Source organism: Cervus elaphus, chromosome 18, assembly GCF_910594005.1.
Source record: "Cervus elaphus chromosome 18, mCerEla1.1, whole genome shotgun sequence".
NCBI lineage: Eukaryota > Metazoa > Chordata > Mammalia > Artiodactyla > Cervidae > Cervus > Cervus elaphus.
Window position 1 is genome coordinate 34,176,270 of NC_057832.1, and position 22,854 is coordinate 34,199,123.

Here is a 22,854-nt window from a genome sequence, read left to right on the forward strand (position 1 = left end):
GACTCTTGGGAGTCTCTTGAACTGCAAGGAGATCAAACCAGTCAATCCTAGAGGAAACCAACCCTGGATATTCATTGGAATATTCACTGGAAGGACTAATGCTAAAGCTGAAGCTCCAATACTCTGGCCACCTGATGCAAAGAGCCAACTCATTGGAAAAGACTCTGATGTTGGAAAAGGTTGAAGACAAGAGGAGAAGGGGATAACAGAGGACAAGATGGTTAGATGGCACCAATGCACATGAGCTTGAGCAAGCTTCACGAGATGGTAAAGGACAGGGAAGCCTGGCATGCTGCAGTCCATGGGGTTGCAGAGAGTCATACAACGACTGAGCGACTGAACAACAAAAAGCCCTATACATGTGTGTAAAAGAACTCTGTACAAATACAGAGGTTTAAGAACATCTTGTGTTTAAAAAGAAAAAAAAAAAAAACACCTATGTAATTCTATTTAAATATAAACACCTTGTACATCAACACTGTGAAGGTTTGGCCCAAAATCAAGACCATCTACATTACCAGAAGCATCACACACAAAACGAGGTCTTCTTTAAGCCAGAAAGAAAATGCATATAACACAGATACAGAAAGTCAGTTCAATATTCTGTCTTCCAAGTAGGGGCTTATTAATAGACCAAAACCTACCCAAAGAAGAAGCACTTGATGCTAATGTTATAAAAACAAGTGTAAGAAATCTAGAAAGGTTTAAACTGCTCAGAGACTTAAAAGTATACATGATAACTACCTACAAAACACCCAATGGCTTGCACAGAATCAGATTTGGGGAACAAAGTCCAGCGTATGAGTACTATAAAAAGTTGTGTCTCACAGCACCATGGAAAGCAGAAAGCAACACTCTTCTCTGAACAGTGAACAAAAACTCCGCCTTGTACATCTTCATATCCTTGGTCTTTACAGTGTCAAGTAGGCATCCGATGTTAGAAGTTCCGCTTCAATTAAATGGGAAAATTAGTACAGAAACATAAAGAGACTGTGCAGGAGTAGTGGTTTCTTATGGTGTATTTGTGAGCAGTGTTTCTCAAAGTCTCTTTTAGGGAACATTAGTCCCATGATTTATCTACGGTTGAGTGTTACCGGAGAAAATGGAAAATGGTAATAGCCCTTGTTGCTAGTTTGGAGTTATGAAATGATAAATTAGTATGAAATGATAAAGCCCTAATTAAAGGAGTCTATTCAACTCTATTCACTGCCACTTCCCCAGTTTTTTTAAGCACAGCTCTTTTTCAAATGGCATATCCAACAAATATCCCAGGAGCTTTTGGAAATGCTCCTTAAGGTGGAATTATGCACTAAACAATGTGTTGGGGAAGTAAGAGTCAATTCACATTTCTGTATTTAAGGATAAAAGTAAATCCTACCTTGTAAACATTTTTACGTTTCATTATTATACTGTCAAGAAGAGACAAGCAATGCTAAAGTAAGCTATCTTTGCATACTAAAGTAACGAGAGATAGATCTTGGAGCCACTGCAGGACCATCTTTTTCTAAGTTACTTTTGGTAACTTAGCAGACAGCTGGCTTAGGAGATCCAAGTTTGCTTGAAAGAGCAGTCAGATACCAAGCAGAGGGCTGCAAAGGCTCCTCCTTTTCAACAAGGCCATTTTTCCAAGCAGGTACAGAGTCACATAGATACTCACTGGATTCTAGTTCATAAAAGTATAGACATGTCACATGTGGGAAAATGAGTAATTTTTATGTAAACACTCTACAAGTGTCACCAGGTTTAGGACACAAAAACAGAAGATGTCCAATTATACTTGAAATTCAGAATAACAACAAAAAATTTTGTGCAAATATGTCCCATGTAATATTTGGGACATACTTATGCTAAAATATAATTTTTGTCTGAAATTTAATGTTCTATTTCATCTGGCAACCAGGCCCTCCCCTGGAATGCCGGCTACAGACCCTTTGTGCTTAGTCCAAGTCATAGGACAGAGAGTTCCAGAACTGTGTGCTCCACCATGCCCTGCTTATACGGTTTCTGAGTCATCTCTATTTTATATCTGCAAAGCACAGCATTAGTCATGAGCCTCCATGACACCCTCGCATGGCACAAGAGAAAGAACCGACTTATTTTTCCCACCATGCCAATCCAGAGTATAACCAAAGACAATACATTGAAGAGGAAACATTCCTGCAGGAAGACACAGACCCGAGTTCTTCTTCTTACTCTGCCAGTTTTCTAACCTTGTGCAAGTACATGTAGCTCTTCAGGCCTTGGTTGTGCTGACTTCAGGAACCCTACAGGACAAACATTGTACAATTCCACGATTCTAAGTGAACTAAACTTTGCCATGTCCTTGTGACCAACTGAAGGTCATGCCTGTCTAGGTTGAAAACAGAGGAAAACCACTTCAAAGTTAAAGAAAAACAAGAGATTGGCTAAAAGATGACCCCTACACTTAACTAAAGTCCATTTGTTTCAAAAGAAATGTTACCTTCAGGCTAAAAAAGGCACCTTAAATATTTCATAAACAATACATGTTAGTCATCAACCATATAACTTTAAATACCTCTCATTCCCTGGACAGTCAGTACCCAATCACTTTTATTCCACACCATTAAAAAAATAGAAAAAAGCTGTCGACTATTTTAACTTCCCTGAGTTCTGTGTGGTACACCTCTAACACACCATAAAGCATTCTGCTAGTTCCATAAAAGGTGTCTATGCACGACAAAGGGCAAATCCATTATCTCTAACAGATTCTCGAAACAATTTGATTTAAATAGCATTTCTCTGCACAAAGAATCTCTAACATTGATTCATTTTGCCTTCAGCTTAAGTAACTGTCTATTAAAAGACAGTGACAATAAGAGTTTTTCTTTAGTAAAATACCATGCCCTCATGCAATCTGTATGCCAGCCACCACTTTCAAGTGATTAAAATCTTGATTACCAACATCTTTAGCACAGCATCAAAGAAATAAATAAATTATACAAACGGCTAAGAGTCATGACCTTAGGGTTGCCAGTTAAACACAAAAGTCCAGTTAAATATGAAATTCAAATTTCAAACTCCAAAACTGGGATGTACTCAAAATTAATATTTATATGAAACTCAAATAACTGGGGATTCTATTTTTTTTGTTTCCATATCTAGCAATTCTATATGGGCTACTCTGTATGAGATATTTGCCAATTTTCATCTTTTCCCCCCAATCAAAACACTCGTTTTGATTTTTAATTTTTCCTTAGAAACAAGAGTTTCCAACTGCTTCAGAACATGAATAGATAAATAATTTTCCAGCCCAAAATTTCATTAATATTTCTTTGCTTTTAACAAAATAAGGTTCCCACTAAAAAAACTGTAGTCTACAGAACATACAATCTTACCAACATTTTTACCTACCTGTGGGAAATATATGAGAAGGCCAAATAATAAAATATTTCTTTTTTTCGCTTCCTTGGCAAACTCTCTAATCTGCATTACCTTTTCCATTTTCTGACCAAATGGTACTGATTCATAATCAAGAAAATACACCTGCAAAATAATATAAAAGGTAACAATTAGAATACCATTCACTTTTCCTTGATTAACATGATCTTAAAAAAGCTCAAAACACATAGAGAACAAGATGGCAGAGGAGTAGGTGGACGTGGAGCACATCTCTCTCCACGGATACATCAGGAATACACCTTCAGACTCAGAATTGCATCAGCAGAACATCAGCTGAGAGCAAACAGGAGGACAATACCAGTGGAAAAGAATACATAGAAGCACGTAAAACTCGGTAGGATGAAGGAACTATGGGGAAAAACAGGAGTGTTAGTAGGACTGGACATGCCCTCAGCAGGTGAGGGAACTAAAGCAGGGGTCCAATCCCCACATCGGGGCAACTGTCTGAGTCAGAGGAGAAACATTTAAGGCTGGAAGTGAAGAAGCTGATCCATGGCAGCCTAAATGGAATGAGAATCAGACAGTCCTTGCTGCAGCCTTATATAACCCTGAACAGAGACACAGGTCCCCTGGAAGGCGCCACAGCCAGGAGCTGGAGTTTAGGGATTGTGGAGCAATCCCAGGGAGAGGGCTGCTGTTGACTTTGGAGAGGTGGATCGAGAGGATGTGAGGGAGGAGACTGTGGTGGGAAATGCCTGTGGAGGAAAGCTGGGCAGTCATGAAAGCAAGGCAATACTGTTGAGTCACGCAAAGCGGGTGGAGCCATCACCATGCCCTCTCTCCCCCCACACACCAGCACTGGCAGCTGAACAATAGAGAGGCCGGAGCATCAAACACCTCGTGCATTGAACCAGGGTAGGACCCCACCCAGGCTGCTGCTTTAAGTGACTGACGTGCTGATCTACAGAATGGGACCCCAGCCAGGGGGGCCCCCCTCTATGTGCCTGATGTGCCAAACAACAGAGAAGGGCCCCAGGCAAGGGAGCCCTCTAAGTGCCTGAACGGGCGGGGCTGTGGAGAAAGACTGGCCAAGGAGGCCTTCTGATCGCCAGCCTTAACTCCTGCAGCGGAGGCGCCTGTGTCCCTGCAGACTTTGTGCTGCCGGGGTCCCCGCAAGCCAAGCCGCTGCAACACCTTCCTGCTCAATGCTCACTGGGGCAGAGCTGCCACAGGCAAAAAAGAAAATCTTGCGTCTATGCAGACAGGGTCGCTTCGGTCATGTCCAACTCTTTGTGAACCTATAGACTGTGGCCTGCCAGGCTTCTCTGTCAGGGGGTTCTCCAGGAGAGAATACTGGAGCGTACTGGCAAATACTGCTTGCCATAACCTTCTAGAACATATTTTCTGCTGCCCTAGCCGCCAACTCCTCTGAGTACCTGGTGCTGCCAGAACCCCTGCGACCCAAGCAGCGGCACCACCTCCACACCTGGCCCTCACAGGGGCAAACCCAAGTCCTCAGGGCAGCATCAGGAGCAAACCCCAGTGGACGACCACATGCAGAGGTGAAAATAAAACCACAACTGAAACCCAGGGGCAGTGTGGCTAAGGAAGAAGACCTGAACCTTCCCACCAGCTGTCCAAGCTGCAGATTAAATCAACACAATCAACTAGGCAGACTCTGTGTCTATGGAATATATAAAAGGACACTGAGAGCTCCCACAAAAGAAAACTCACTAGTTCTGATAGCCGTGGACATTGGAGGAAAGCACACACAGTAGTGGGACCATATTAGAATCTGAGCTGTCCCCACAGCAGGTCTAGAGATCAGTACCAGTTGAAGGGCATCCTAGGGAGGTGAGGTGGACTGTGACTTCCAGCAAGCGAAAGGACTCTGACAGCAGTGACTCAAGAAAAACATTTGTTATTCTTATGTTTTGATTTGTTTTGTAAATTCTTTCAGATTCTTTTTTCTTTCTCTTTCCTTCCTCCCCACCATCTGTTGTTGTTGTCGACTTTATTGGCACTATGAAATCTAATTAAGTTTTTGAGCTTTCTTTTCCCCTCAGTCACATTTTTTTACTGTTGTTATAAATCTCTGCCTCTATGTTGGGCTTTTGCAGTTCTGTGGAGTTTTCTTTGTTATTTTTTAATTTTAATTCTTAATTTTTTAAACCTATCATTATTTTTTCTACATTTATTCCTTTGTTCGCTTTTCTTACTGTTCTTTTCGCCTTGTAGTTAACCTTTAATGTATATAAATATTCTTTATCTACCTCTATTTAACTTTGCATATCTAGTCTTTCTTTCTTTTCTTTCTTTCCTTTCCTCTCAACATATTTGTTAGTTTTATTTTCATTGTTTTATTTCCCAATTGGAAACTTGCTTTAGTTTTGTTTTCCAGTTTGTGCTTTAGTTAGTTTTGTTCTTAACTGGTAGATAGAATTTTTGGTATCCTTTGTTTGCCAGGTCAATCTACTGTACTTTACTTTTGTTGGACTGTTTTGATTTTGCTTATGGGTGTATATATATATGTGTATATTCAGCTACTTTTTATTGTTGTTATAAATCTCTGCCACTACATTGGGCTTCTGCAGTTCTGTGGAGTTTTCTTTTTTCTTTTTCTTTTTTTCTTTCTTCTTCCTTCCTGTGAAAAGACAACCCTCAGAATGGGAGAAAATAATGGCAAATAAAACAACTGACAAAGGACTAATTTCCAAAATATACAAGCAGCTCATACAACGCAATACCAGAAAAACAAACAAACCCAATCAAAAAGTGGGAAGAAGACCTAAACAGACATTTCTCCAAAAAAGACATACAGATGGCTAACAAACACATGAAAAGATGCTCAACATCGCTCATTATTAGAGAAATGCAAATCAAAACTGCAATGAGATATCACCTCACACCTGTCAGAATGGCCATCATCAAAAAGTCTACAAACAATAAATGCTGGAGAGGGTGTCGAGAAAAGGGAACACTCTTACACTGTTGGTGGGAATGTAAATTGATACAGCCACTGTAGAAGATGGTATGGAGATTCCTTAAAAACCTAGGAATAAAACCACCATACAACCCAGCATTCCCACGCCTAGGCATACACCCTGAGGAAACCAAAATTGAAAAATACACATGTATCCCACTGTTCACTGCACCACTATTTACAATAGCTAGAACATGGAAGCAACCTAGATGTCCATCGACAGAAGAATGGATAAAGAAGTTGTGGTATATATACACAATGGAATATTGCTCATCCATAAAAGGAATGCCTTTAAGTCAGTTCTAATGAGGTGGATGAATCTAGAACCTATTATACAGAGTGAAGTAAGTCAGAAAGAGAAAGATAAATATTGTATTCTAAAGCATATATACAGAATCTAGAAAAATGGTACTTAAGAATTTACTTACAGGGCAGCAGTGGAGAAACAGACAGAGAGAACAGACTTGTGGACATGGGGAGACAAGAGGAGAGGGTGAGATGTGTGGAAATTGTAACGTGGAAACTTACATCACCATGTGTAAAATAGACAGCCAACAGGAATTGGCTGTGTGGCTCAAGAGGCTCAGATGGGGCTCTGTACCAACCCAGAGGGCTGGGGTCGGGAGGGAGACGGGGGCGAAGCTCTAAAGGGAGGGACACATGTATGCCTATGGCTGATTCATGTTGAGGTTTGACAGAAAACAGCAAAACTCTGTAAAGCAATTATCCTTCAATAAAAAATAAATAAAATTTAAAAACATACAATTAAAATATAGCAATTATTTTTATCAATTTATATTAACTTCTAGTTAATTGTTTCCAGTGATAAATACTTAATAAGATGAACCTTTCTTTATAAACACAGAAATAGTAAACACTCACTGACAAATATAAAATGCTATTTCTATTTGTGCCAGAGTCAATGCATAAAGACTATGGTTACATCAACTCATTCAACTTTCTTCATAATTTGTAATTTGAAACTAGGCAAGATAGAAATAAATGAATCCATAAGAAATTATCAATATTAATAAAATTCAAGGGACTACTTATCCAAGAACATGAAGGTTTTAGAAGAATCCCTTTCAAAGTAATAATTGGAATTTAACAAATAAGCATCTACTTCTTAAAAGTAAATCCAGAAGAATTTTATATAGAATTCTTTTAGCTGTGTTAGTGTTTTTTCTTGAAATTGTTTAAGTAACTATTTTTTAAGCGTTATTTTTCATTTAAATTTAAGGTCTCGGGTGATTTGTGCTCTTTTCATCAAAGTATTGAGGTGATACAGTACTATCTTTCATGGGACATAAAAACCAAAATCACAATAGCTTCAAATTAAGCTATTTAAAATACAAATGCACATATACAATGAGCATAAAGAAATATATGTATTCCTTTGCAACATCAACTCAAGAATTATTTGTTCAATTTACGTGTGAACAACTGAACTGAACTGATGTGTGTTTACTAACTACAAGCATTTTAAAATAGGCTCCACCTTGTATACTAATACTAATCCTTTATACCAGTCAGTCAGTCAGTTCAGTCGCTCAGTCGTGTCCGACTCTTTGCAACCCCATGAATCGCAGCACGCCAGGCCTCCCTGTCCATAACAAACTCCCAGAGTTTACTCAAACTCATGCCCATCGAGTCAGTGATGCCATCCAGCCATCTCATTCTCTGTCATCCCCTTCTCCTCCTGCCCCCAATCCCTCCCAGCATCAGGGTCTTTTCCAATGAGGGTCTTTTCCACCTTCACATGGGGTGGCCAAAGTATTGGAGTTTCAGCTTCAACATCAGTCCTTCCAATGAACACCCAGGACTGATCTCCTTTAGGACGGACTGGCTGGATCGCTTTGCAGTCCAAGGGACTCTCAAGAGTCTTCTCCAACACCACAGTTCAAAAGCATCAATTTTTCGGCGCCCAGCTTTCTTCCCAGTCCAACTCTCACATCCATACATGACCACTGGAAAAACCATAGCCTTGATCAGACGGACCTTTGTTGGCAAAGTAATGTCTCTGCTTTTTAATATGCTATCTAGGTTGGTCATAACTTTCCTTCCAAGGAGTAAGCGTCTTTTAATTTCATGGCTGCAATCACCATCTGCAGTGACTTTGGAGCCCAAAAAATAAAGTCTGACAGTCCCTTCCTCTCTGTTCACTCATATGGAAATGTTCTCTTTGAAAAACAGACAAAGAAACACCTTATTATGTTCTTTCTATAAAACAAAGGAGTGAGTTTTTTCACCCATTATATTACATTTTGCTTTTCCAGGGAAAATTACTTTTATTCCATTTTTAAAGATAATTATGAGATAATGAGCAATGTATATTAATTTAATAGACAGTCAATAACTTTCTTGGAACTTTTCATTAACTATTTATTGTTGTTCTTTAGTTGCTAAGGCATGTCTGACTCTCTGGCAACCCTACGGACTGCAGCTTGCCAGGCTTGCCTGTCCATGGAGTTTCCCAGGCAAGAATACTGGAGTGGGTTGCCATTTCCTTCTCCAGGGGATCTTCCTGATTCAGGGATCAAACTGGCATCTCCTGCATTGACAAGCAACATTCTTTACCACCGAGCCAACAGAGAAGCATTATGTATCGCCAGCTGAAAATATTTAGCTGCTTCCTCTTGAAATCTAAGGTTACAATAAAGACTTTTTCCTTAAAAATGCTTGATTCATAAAGAAACTAAAAGAACAAAGAATAAAAGCAAAATAAAATAAAATTGTAAATGTTTGGTACAAAAAAAAATGTTTGGTACATATACACAATGGAATATTACTCAGCTATAAAAAGGAACAGAATTGAGTCAGTTGTATTGAGGTAGATGATCCTAGAGTCTGTCATACAGAGTGAAGTAAGTCAGGAAGAGAAAAATAAATATTGTATAATGCATATATATATAGAATCTAGAAAAATGACATAGATGAGCCTATCTGCATGGCACGAATAGAGATGCAGATGTAGAGAAGAGACTTGTGGACACAGTGGGGCAAGGACAGGGTGGGGTGAATGACAGGGTAGCACTGACACATACACAGTCCCATGTATAAAGCAGATAGCTAGCAGGAAGCTGCTACATGACACAAGGATCCCAGCCTGGCACACCGTGACAATCTAGAGGTGTGGGATGGGGGAGGCAGCGGGGAGGCTCAAGAGGGAGGGGACATACGCACATCTACAGCGGGTTCACATTGTTGTAGAGCAGAAACCAACACAGCACTGTAAAGCAATTATCCTTCAATTAAAAATAAATTTTTTTAAAGTGTTTGGAAAAAGGAAAGCAGAAAGAGAAAGTTCCAAGTGTTTCTATCTGCTGAGTAACTGAAGAAAAGACAATGCAAACCTGAAATCCTGGGCTCACCTTCCCCTAAGCTCTGTGTCCTTTAAAACTTATGAAAGTAAAACTTCAGGTTTTTTCCCAAGCAACAATACTTACGGGAACTCCTGACTAATGAACCACACACAGGCTGGAAGAATTGTGAATGAGTTAACAACACGAGATTCTGCTTCCAAGTAGCTTGCAGCCAGGCACCCCCTAGCTAGGACCTGGAAGCTAATGACTGTCAGCAACTGCAGAAGATGTCAGTCCCTGTTTGTAGCTTTGTGGTTGTTGCTGTTGTTCAGTTGCCAAGTCATGTCCAACTCTTAGTGACCCCATGGACCGCAGCACACCAGGCCTCCCTGTCCGTCACCATCTCCTGGGGTTTAACCAAGTTCACATCCATTGAATCGGTGATGCCATCCAACCATCTCATCTTCTGTCACCCCCTTCTCCTCCTGCCCTCAATCCTTCCCAACATCAGGGTATTTTCACATCAGGCGGCTAAAGTATTGGAGCTTCAGCATCAATCCTTCCAATGAACATTCAGGGCTGATTCAGGCCATGCCCACCTCTGTCCTGTCTTTTCCCCTACCCTGAAATCTCTCACAAAGTTGATAAAACTAGAGCTATGTAGTTTGACTAGAGCTATACGGCTTCTAGTCTCATGAGTTTTATACATTTAGCTGAGCCTAAAATTGCTGTGTGCTTGCTACAGAAAGCAGGCTAATTCCCTCAAATTGAGGCAGTTTTGGAAACTGCAGTCATGGTATGGATCTGAGGCCAGGAGGGTGACAGTCTCTCCGGAGCCCATAAGGCCAGATCACTATACAGCCCCCTACTAGTTGGACTAGCAAACAACACTGCTATTGAAAATTAAAAGCCTCACAGGACTATTTAACTCTTTCAACTGTGCAATTATCTGCACTAGTCAGATACCATGAAATGCCAGAGGCCACCAAGCCCAACACACTTCAAGTGAATGGAATGCCCTAGAATTTTGTAGTACACAACCTGGGCAACCCTACTGCCAGCCTAGATTGATAGCCCCACACACACACATTTCTTGTTTAATTCAAGTCCTGGCAAATTTTGAGTTCAGAAAAATCTCACACTAACGTAAGAAAACTGGGTGGTGGGGAGAGAGTTTGTGTAAAAATAGCACAAGGAGCAGAAAAGACAAGAGCATTATAATTGGTAATTATAGCTTGCATAGAAACGTAAAATGCACAGAAAGGAAAGAATGGAAATGCTGGCAAAACATTAATTAGAGAAGGAATGATGACTTATGATACAACTGGGACTGGATGTCCACATCAGGAAACTGCCATTAGAGTTGGCCCAGGAGGAAACGCAAGCTGCCAGGACCTGGGGAACCCCGATGGGAAGTCAGAGCTGGGAGCCGGTGCTCATTTTTAATTTTCCTAAGAGAGAGTCCTAAAAGACAGTCTAAAATTAATTTATAAAATACCAGTTAATTATATTAATTATTAATTATAAAAGCAAATGATAGGACTTCCCTGGTAGTCCAGTGGTTAAGAATCTGCCCACCAATGCAAGGGCCACAGGTTTGATCCCTGCTGCCGTAAGATTCCACGTGCTGCAGAACGGCTCGGCCGCTGTGCCATAACTATGGAGCCCGAGCTCCAGGGACCACAAGCCTCGACGGCTGAGCCCGCATGCCGCAACTGCGGGAGCTCTCATGCCCTAGAGCTCCGGCTCAGCAGCGAGAGCCCACTGCAACGTGGAGCCCACACACCGCACGCGGAGAGGCGCCCCACCGCTCAACGAGAGAAAGCTGGGGCAGCAACGAGGACCAGCACGGCCGAAAAGAAATAAGGAATTAAAAAAATTTTTTTAAGGAAATTATAACTCCAACAATGAAAAAGATATAAAAAATAAACTCTAGACAAGAATATATTATACTGTAATGAGAACATTCAATAGATAAAGTGTGCTGAGTCTGCTTTTTTTTTTTTTTTTGGAGGACAGAAAGTAGAGACCATACATTTGGTTAACTTATAGCTAATTATGTATATTAAAAAGTAATGCTATTTAATTAAAGCTATATACAATTTTATAGTTTCTCAACTTTCAGAGTGACTAAAGGATTATTTGTATCAATGCAGCAAAGCATAGGAGCAAAGTCAAGTAGCAAACAAAATGACTGGCCAACATCAACAGTCAAAAAAATAAGCTTGTAGAAAGAATCCCAAATATAAAAATAATAAAAGATAAATGTAATACTTTCAATTATTTCTTAAGTGAGAGATTTATCAGATTGGGTTTTTAACAAAAATCTAACTCTAGGCTGGTTAAAATATAAATGTCTAATGAAAACTATCCTGAAAGTATGTATTTTATAGTTAAGATAGTTTTCATTAGACATTTATGTATGTATTGGTATGAAAAAGGCACACCATGCAAATGCTACCAAAAATGAAGGTTGTATCAATATAACATGATATCACAGGTTTTAAAATCAAAAAAACATTGATACAGATAAAGAAAAACAGCACATAATAAAAAGCAAAACATAATAATCATAACTTTATTACTAAGAAAATAGACTTTAATACACAAAGCAAAAAAATGACTGGACTGTGAGAAAACAATATCCAAATCCATAAACATGGAGGAATATTTGAGTGCACAGCTCTCAGAAGCTAACATATCAGAGAAAAATTTTTTAATGTCAAAAGGTTTCTGCAGAAGATAGGTTGAGGGTATTTCCCTTTCCTTCCAAGGTTATTCTGTTCCACTTCTTGTGGCCGTTTTTATCTAAGAGAAGTTGCACAGGAGCTGGTACCACTTCACATTAAATGAACCAAACTCCCTTATTCACTGATTAGATAAAAGCTAATTTTTCTTACAGAAATAGGTGTTGTAGCAGAAAACCTCTAGGTTGAAGTGAAGGCTATGGTACATGTGCAATGATTTTTAAAAGTCCTCATCAAGTCATGAGATTCTAAACTACGAATGGAAGACTTTCAACCCCAGCCATTGGTCTGTAAGATTCAACATACCCTAGCTCCTTGAAAACAAAAAATGTTAACAACACTTAAATAAATCAGTAGGCCTAAGCTGTTCACCAGAGATTCCATGAAATTAAGGAAAAAGTACATGAAAAGTGAGCTCTGGGCAAACTATATGCTGACAAACTGCCTATGGATCCCACTGTTAACCTAAAATAAAGATGGTGGCCTGGGAAATCCCACAGAGGAGCCTGGTGGACTACAGCCCATGGGGTCACCAAAAGGTCAGACACGACCTAGCGACTAAACAACAACAATGACGGGTTATTTCGCTTGGGATCAGAAGAGAACTGTGAGTTGGGGGTCTGTAAACACGGTGAGCCACATTTAAGTTCCCACACAGGAAAAGGAGAAGGCTTCTACTGAGGGAAAAGGAAGTTGGAGGGCCTCCTCTTCTGGGAGAAGAGTTCATGGCTTTCCATTCACTGAGTCGGGTCAGGAAAGGAGTGTTTCTCCTCCCTGTTGGCCTCTGCTATAAATCTCAGGCCATGAGAGCTCCCTCTTCTCGTCTCCTAACTCATTTTAGTAGAGGTTTATGTTTATAGAGGTTATTCCCTTCATGGATCTCAGCCTTGTCCTGGCAAAGGGGCTTGCATAACTCAATGAAGCAATAAGCCATGCAATGCAGCATCACCCAAGATGGATGAGTCACAGTGAAGAGTTCTGACAAAACACGGTCCACTGGAGGAGGGAATGGCAAACCACTCGAATATTTTTGCCACAAGAACCCCATGAACAGTATGATATGATAAGACAAAAAGACACGACACTGGAAGATGAGCCCCCCAAGGTCAGAAGGTGTTCAAGATGCTAATGGGGAAGAGCGGAAGGTAATTACTAATAGCTCCAGAAAGAATGAAGCCACTGGACCAAAGCGGAAACGATGCTCGGTTGTTTAGGTGTCTGGTGGTAATCCAACGCTGTAAAGAACAGTATTGCACAGGAACCTGGCATGTTAGGTCCATGAATCAAGGTAAACTGCACATGGTCAAGCGGGAGATGGCAAGAGTGAACATCCACATGTTAGGAATCAGTGAACTAAAATTGATGAGAATGGGCAAATTTAATTCAGGTGACCATTATATCTACTACTGTGGGAAAGAATCCCTTAGAAGAGATGAAATAGTCCTCATAGTCAACAAGAGTCCAAAATGCAGTAATTGGGTACAATCTAAAAGAGAAAGTATGATCCCAATTTTTTTTCCAAGGCAAACCATTCAATATCCAGTAATCAAAGTCTATGCCCCAAACACTAATGCAGAGGTTGAAGCTGAACAGTTCTGTGAGGACCTCGAAGATCTGCTAGAACTAACAACAAACAAAGATGTACTTTCATGATAGGGGATTGGAGTGCAAAAGTAGGGAGCCAAGAGATACCTGGAATAACAGGCATGTTTGGCCTTGGAATACAAAATGAAGCAGGGCAAAGGCTGAAAGTTTTGTCAAGAGCACATACTGGTCATAGCAAACACCTCTTTCAACAACACAAGAGAAAATTCTACACATGGACATCACCAGATGGTTAATACTGAAATCAGATTTGATTATATTCTTTGCAGTGGAATATGGAGAAGTTCTATACAGTCAGCAAAAACAAGATCTGGATCTGATTGTGGCTCAGATCATGAGCTCCTTATTGCAACAAAATTCAGGCTTAAACTGAAGAAAGTAGAAAACCATAGGCCGTTCAGGTATGACCTAAATCAAATCCCTTATGATTAAACAGTGGAGGTGACGAATAGATTCAAGGGATTAGATCTGGTAGACAGAGTGCCTGAAGAACTATGGACAGAGGTTTACGGAACACTGTACAGGAGTCAGTGACCAAAACCATACCAAAGAAAAAGAAATGCAAAAAGTCAAAGTGGTTGTCTGAGGAGGCATTACACATAGCTGATGAAAGAAGAGAAAGAAAAAGCAAGGGGGAAAGGTGAAGACATACCCAACTGAATGCAGAGTTCCAGCAAATAGCAAGGAGAGATAAGAAGGCCTTCTTCAAAGAAAAGTCCAAAGAAGTAGAGGAAAACAATAGAATGGAAAAGTCTAGATATCTCTTCAAGAAAACTGTGGAGCTATCAAGGCAACATTTCATGCAAGGATGGAGATAATAATGGACAGAAATATCAAGGACCTAACAGAAGCAGAAGAGATTAAAAAGAGGTGGCAAGATTCACATAAGAATTCTACAAAAAGGTCTTAATGACCCAGATAACCACCTAGAGCCAGACATACTGGAGTATGAAGTCAAGTAAGCCTTAGGAGGCATTACTACCAACAAAGCAAGAGGAGGTGATAGAATTTCAGCTGAGCTATTTCAAATCCTAAAAGATGATACTATTAAAATGCTGCAGTCAATATGCCAACAAATTTGGAAAACTCAGTCATGGCCACAGGACTGGAAAAGGTCACTTTTCATTTCAGTGCCAAAGAAGGGGCAATGCCAAAGAATGTTCAAACTACCATTGCTCTCATTTTGCATGCTAGCAAGGTAATGCTCAAAATCCTTCAAGTTAGGCTTCAACAGTACATGAAAAGGGAACTTCCAGATGTACAAGCTCAGTTAGAAAAGGCAGAGGAACCAGAAATCAAATTGCCAACATTCACTGGATCATAGAGAAAGCAAGGGAATTCCAGAAAAACATCTACTTCTGTTTCATTGACTATGTTAAAGCCTTTGACTGTGTGGATCACAACCAACTGTGGAAAATTCTTCAAGAGGTGAAAATACCAGACCACCTTACCTGCCTCCTGAGAAACCTGTACGCAGGTCAAGAAGCAAGAGCTAGAACTGGACATGGAACAATGGACTGGTTCAAAACTGAGAAAACATACATCAAGACTGTATATTGTCACCCTGCTTATTTAACTTATTTGCAGAGTACATCATGCAAAATACTGGACTGGATGAATCCCAAGCTGGATTCAAGGTTTCCAGGAGAAATATCAATAACCTCAGCTATGCAAATAATACTACTGTAATGGCAGAAAGTATAAAAGAACTAAAGAGCCTCTTGATGAGGGTGAAAAAGGAGAGTGAAAAGGCTGTCTTAAAACTCAACATTCAAAAAACTAAGATCATGGTATCCAGTTCCATCACTTCATGTCAAATAGATGGGGAAAAAGTAAAAGCAGTAACAGATTTATTTTCCTGGGCTCCAAAGTCACTGGATGGTGACTGCAGCCATGAAATTAAAAGATGCCTGCTCCTTGGAATGAAAACTATGACAAACGTAGACAGTGTATTAGAAAACAGAGACATCACTTTGCTGACAAGGGTCCATATAGTCAAAGCTATGACTTTTCCAGTAGTCATGGATATGAGAGATGGACCATAAAGAAGGCTGAGTGTCGAAGAATTGATGCCTTCAAATTGTGGTACTGGAAAGATTCTTGAGAGTCCCTTGGATAGCAAGGAGATCAAACAAGTGAATCCTAAAGGAAATCAAGCCTGAATATTCATTGGAAAGACTGATGATGAAGCTCCCATACTTTGGCCACTTGATTTGAAGACTCTTTGGAAAAGACCCTGATTCTGGGAAAGATTGAAGGCAGGAGGAGAAGAGGCAGTGGAGGATAAAAGGGTGAGACAGCATGACCAACTCAGTGGACACGCATCTGAGCAAGCTTTAGGAGACGCTGAAGGACAGGGAAGCGTGGCATTTTGCAGTCCATGGGGTCACATCGAGTTGGACATGACTTAGGACTGAACAACAACAAACCATGTACTTAAATTACAGGGCAACTTTAAGACATCAAGTAGTAAAACATAGGAGAATAACACAGCTCCTTTCCTGAATACTTACTATGTGCTAAATATGTCAGTTTTAAAGGATCAGATAACAATATTGACCTTATTGTTGTTCAGATGCTAAGTCATGTCTGACTCTGTGACCCCATGAACTGCAGCAAACCAGGCCTCCCTGTCCTTCACCATCTCCCGGAGTTTGCTGAAACTCATGTCCATGGAGCTGGTGATGCCATCCAACCACCTCATTCTCTGTTGCTCCCTTCTCTGCATGCCAGAAATCTTTCCCAGCATCAGAGTCTTTTCCAATAAGTCAGCTGTTCACATCAGGTGGCCAAAGTATTGGAGCTTCAGCATCAGTCCTTCCAATGAATATTCAGGGTTGATTTCCTTTAGGATTGACTGGTTTGATCTCCTTGCTATCCAAGGAACTCTCAAGAATCTTCTCTAGCACCACAGTTTAAAAGCATCAATTCTTTGGTGTACAGCCTTCTTTATGGTTCAACTCTCACATCCATACATGACTACTGAAAAAACCATAGCTTTGACTCTACAGACCTTTGTTGGCAAAGTGACGTCTCTGCTTTTTAATACTCTGTCTAGTTTTGGCATAGCTTTTCTTCCAAGAATCAGGCATCTTTTAATTTCATGGCTGCAGTCACCATCAACAGTGATTTTCAGGTTGACAAAATTTGAGCATGAAGAAATAGGATGCATCTCAAAATTCTCTTTCACCACATGAGAAAACCTGATGGCATCATGAAAGCCAGAAGATAATCTCCAGCAGATATACATCCTAATACCAATAACATAAAATTTAAGTATATACATAACACTCTGCTACTAATTTTGAATTCTAAAATACACCAGCTACTTATGAGGTCCAGAAAAACATTCAGTTGGTACAATGCAATCAATTTTAATTTTAAAAATAGGGCAGATTTCTACAACCGCAGTAGAAGGTTTAAAAATGGTCATGATAACTAGAGAAATATAAATGTTTTGCCTTCATAAAACAAACTTACAGTTTGGACAGGCTTGTCTCCACTGAAATACAGCAGAACATTTCATCTAGGTTGAGTTCTGCAAATGTGCTTAAACTTCCACCAGGGAAATATTCTTTGGTCTCTTCTTGAACGATTCACTTACTTACTACATTTAAATTATAGTAAGAACAATATTAACCAGTGAGGATGCCATTTCTAAATGTTCTTTTTCATGTATACATAACAAAGATAAGGCTGTCTTCCTATTCCCCACCCAAAATAGAATGTAATTTCACCTTTACCTTTTATTTTTTTAAGGTGGCAAATTCACTGCTATAAAATGGTAAATTGCTTAAACATTTAACATGTGGGTAACTTCATGGCTTTGTGGGTGGGCAAGGTTTCTAGCACTTAAGAGTTTGGAAAAGGCTTCTCTTTGCCTCATGTCGTCTACATTCAGTTCTACATATGCTTCATATTTGTCTTAAAAACTGTTTAATAAACCCCTGGTTCCGGTGAACTCCAATTACTTTTTTATATTTTCAACTGTGACTTTTCACTTGTCTCTAAGGACAGGTACATTAACTAAAGGACAACAGTTAATATCATGTACAACATTCTTTAAAACATCAGGAATGCTCCGGGACACCACGTTTAACACTTCTATTTCATTTCGGAGTCCATGCTCACAGGAAGGCCTGAGAAGAGAGTCGGGATTTGTGGTAGGAGAGGAAACAGATTCTTTGTTTATTTGACTAGGAAAAAAGTTAATTTGTGGAGCTCAAGTATATATCAAAGTAACACATTGCTTAATGGCCACCAAAGTAGAAGGAAGCTTGGTCAAAATGAAAGTTCTGGTAATTATCAAATAATTGAGTTAGAAATAATTGGTAGATAGAAAGAAGTTCCTTGAATCCACACAATAGATACTACAAAATTATCAACACATGTGTACAGAAAAGTAAATTGTGTGAATGAAGTCCAACATCTTCAAAACATCACTTTTCAAAAGAAAGATGAGGGAAATCTAATAACGGATGAAACTAGCCAATATGATACAGATCAAAGTGAGAGTTTATCTTACGGATTAGGAAAAAGAAAAAACCCAAAACTTCAGAAAAACTTTCATCTCACTTCAACTACTTATGAACTACATGAATTCTATTAATGAAAATTACTTTAATTTAATAAATTGTACTTGTAAAAAGAAAAAAGAACAAGCTTTTACTAATGAATCACTTCATTTCAGAATAAATTTAAATCAATGCCACGATGAAATTCAAGTCACAATTCTGATGAATAGAAACTAATTAAGTTTTAAGCTATCATGGAAATTCAGAGAAAATGCCTAACAACTTATTTGTAAATCTTAATAAAATTTAAGAGGACTGTCTGCAGGCCACTAGCAGCAAAGCTAGTAGATTGGGAAATAATGACATTTAAAAAGTGGTAGTAAATAAAATAAAATAGTACTTTGCATTAAAACATTAACTATACAAGAAGTTTCAAAATTCTAATGATTCAATGAATTAAAAAGTAAATGAGTTTTATATTATCAGTAAACATTTTATATTTTTGTACCATTTTTTTCAGATCCTTATTTAAAAAAATCAAAGTAATGGAATAAGAACCTCATATTTTAAGCAGTCAATATAAAAACCTAGTATAACTTTAAAACATTTAAAAAATCATAAAATGAACATTTTTTCAGATTATCTCACAAGATTGATTTTCTTCTAAGGATATAATTCTGTCACTGCTGTATTATGTTTCAATCATCTGAAGCATTATATACAACTACAATTAACTTAAGGAACATCTATATCATCTGTAACAAATTCTAAGAACCAAAGGTTAAAAGCAATCATAATATGAAGGACTGATTTGTTTAGCTAGTATTATCTGAAGCATTTAACTCTTCATTTATTTACTGATATAATTTTCTGTTGGAGAAAACTGAGAGAAATTGACAGAAAATACACATCACTGAAGAAGTGAAACAAAGAGGGTGTGTGATTTCATTGCGTTTAGTACATTATACATTTTAGTGTCTGGTCAAAATTTCATCTTACATGGTAAAATTTATTACTGCTTAAGCAACAATTATTATTAAGACTGTCTGCAGGCCACTTATATCAGCATTTTCCGATTTTTTTTTTAAGAAGTTATTTTTGGAGTTCACAAGTAAAAGCACCCTATGCATTGGGGCAAACCACTACAAAAGTCCATCGTAATACTTTGAATTTTGAAGAATAATTGATTCTGTTTTCATATGCCTACACTTTTAAGTGAAAACGTCAAGGCAAGTTCAAGTCAATAAACATTTCTGAATGCCTACACAAGCTGTCTTGAAAAAGGGAGCACACGAGTATAAAGGAAGAATTCCAAGAGGAAATATTGTCACTCATACTTTACGGATAATACGAGTCAAGCAAGCAAGCCCTAGAAAAATGGTGTCTCGGGTATAAAAACTCACCAGGGTAAACAGAGATGTGTCGGCTGACAAGGTACACGTACAGAACTATAGTTCATGCTATCTGAGGGCAAACTGCTCAGTGAAGAAAGAAGAATCAGGATGCTAAAATCAAGCAAGAGCCAGACCAGACTAAGGCTTTATGATCTGACTGAGTTTTGTCCAAGAGGGGATGAGGAGCGTCTGGAAGCTTTAGATAATGATGGGGTTCAGGGCAGGCCACCCCAAAATACACCACTGTGACATACTGACTGTTATGAATTAAAGTCACTTGAGAAACAATGGGTACAGGACCCTCTGAGCCTCCTCCATGTCCCCCTGAAAGCGGGAAATCAATTTCCCAGGGGAAAGCTACCTTCCCTGCACCAGGAGGTAGAGACATTCTCACGGCCAGAGATGGGGAATTCAGGGCCCACAGACTCTGTTTAGTGTCTTCACTAATTAGTACTCAAGACTGTTTCTTTATCTAGTCAGTTCTTCATAAATGTATTACTATTATTTCCTTATCTAAAAGGGTATATCAACAGCCTGCATTGATCACTCTTGAGACCCTTGTACATAAAAAATTAATTTTTTTCCTTCTGTTAATCTGTCTTGTGTCAAATATTAGACCAGACAAAAGAATCTGTAAGGATACAGGGGAAAAAAATTCCTTCCTGACAAGGAGAGTCATGTTGTAGATTTGCAATTAGCAAAATCTGCCATGTTAGCTATGATGAGGTCAAAACTGAAAACAAAAGAGACACTTTTGGGAGGGGCAGTTCTTGGAGGGAAGAAGATGAATTCAAACTTTTTTAAACATCATACACTTAAACATCCCTGTCAAAATGGAGGAATAATGAAGATTAGATGCAAAAACGTAGGAATTGGCACATAAGCAATACTTTATATCACGAGACTTGGTGACCGGACCCAGAGAGTATATGTCTATTAAAGAAAGCCATGCATGTTAAGTCACCTCAATTGTATCTGACCGTGATCCCAAGGACCCACCAGGTTCCTCTGTCCATAGGATTTCCCAGGCAATAATACTGGAGTGGGTTGCCGTACCCTCCTCCGGGGGATCTTCCTGACCTAGGGATCAAACCCCCATCTCTTACATCTCCTGCATTGGCAGGTGGATTCTTTACCACTAGCACCACCAGGGAAGCCCCATTAAAGAAGGTCAAACAGATATTTTTCATAAAGGTACTAAGTAACTGTGGCAAATAGATCATTTCGGATTGAAAATATAAGCCAAAGTTCAAGAAACCATAGCCCATGGGTCTCCAACCTCCTGCCTGTTTTCTGTGAATGAAGCTGTACAGAAACACAGCCACACCCATTCTTTGACATCTCTGTCAAATATCTACGGCATGTATGTCTATGACTGCTTTTGCACCACAGCAGAGTGGAATGGTTGCGACCAAGACCACAGGGGTCCAGTACTCTTGCCTGAAGAATTCCGTGGACAGAGGAGCCTGGCAGGCTACAGTTCATGGGGTCACAGAGTTGGACACAACTGAGCAACTAAAACTTTACAAGAAAAACCTGCCTCACCTAATATAAAAAACTGATTTTGCATCAAAGGAAAGAAAATGGCCCAATTATCTCTTGTAAAATGAGAGCACTCTACTGAACGATTTCTGAGATCCTTTGCTTCTTTAACAACCTATTGCTACTCGAAAGGGCAAGTGTTGACATCCCTGATAAACGTCATGTGATAAAGTGAAGTGAGCACAGAGCTTATTCTTGAACTGAGGACAACAACATCTGTGATAATCGGCTCTTAGCACTGCTCTGCGGCTTAAATGGGATCACTTATTTTAAAAGAAAAGGATGGTGACTCATTGTTTCAAACATTCAAGGTGTCTGTTATTACTAACATTAACATAATTATACTAATAATATGTATTAACAAGCCATATTTGGGGTGAGAGTTGGGTTTTGAGAATTATAAATGTAGTGAGTGTTGCATTTCTTACAAATGGGAAGAAGAAACACAAGATCTCACTGGTTGAGCCAAAATCTAAGAACTGAGTTATTACCATAAACACATTAAGTTTTTCAAAAAGACAGGTACAGTTATTTCTGAAATGATCAAGAAATGGGTATAATACTCATAGTACTCAGAAGAGACATGCAGACTTAACAATCCTGTCATTCCAAACTAAGAATTTTCCATCACTGACACTAGAATTATCTTGGCAACACTGGTTCATTCTACGTTAGCAGGTATCAGTGGATAAAACATCCCAGCATTTGGCTGGAGTGAGTATCAACTTCAAAATCACATAAAATAAAACCTGTGGTGCCTGGAAAATTGAATCATATTGTACTTTTCAAAACGGTCACATATAAACTTACTACAAGTAGTGTTCAAGCCAAAGCATGTTTGGAACAAGAAACTTTTTGCACTGACTCCATCATCTTTCCATTCTTTCAATAAAAGAACAGTTGAGTTTCTAGAAAACAGACAAAGTATTCTATTTGTAGGTAGCTATAGACTTTTATCCCAAGGGAATAGTGCACAGGCTTGGGAATATTCTTACCATCTTCCTGTCTAATGAAGCAACCCACACACAAGAATTTGTTTTATTGTTTTTGCTTTTTCTCAGAATGTACAGCATTAAAACAGAGAAAATTTTGTAAAAAAGCATGATGCATCATACAAACACTCTATAAGACTTGGTAAAAACATTATAATATGAAAGATATTTTAAATTGTGCCTATACCCTGAATTCTATCAAAATTCCACTATTAAGGATACCTTGGAGAAAAGTGGCCTGCCTTCTCAAGTAAGTTTTAGGATTAATAACTTCTGTACAAACACACACACACACACACACACATAAAATACCAACACACAAATGCCTGGAAAGCTTTTGGACATGAGTGAAATCTTTCCAATTATTTCTGCCAACAAATTCATGATAAATCATCTGCCTATTCAGCTTTCAGAA

General features: G+C 39.0%; 1 protein-coding gene across 2 annotated transcripts in view; it reads right to left on the minus strand.

The window, feature by feature from the left end:
- CRPPA (CDP-L-ribitol pyrophosphorylase A) overlaps nucleotides 1–22,854 on the minus strand; it is a 435,402-nt gene that overhangs the window by 199,527 nt on the left and 213,021 nt on the right. For both annotated transcript variants that reach the window (XM_043872970.1, XM_043872969.1), the window contains exon 9: nucleotides 3,373–3,504. In XM_043872970.1, coding sequence (XP_043728905.1) covers nucleotides 3,373–3,504 — 132 coding nt within the window. The remainder of the gene's footprint in view (nucleotides 1–3,372; nucleotides 3,505–22,854) is intronic.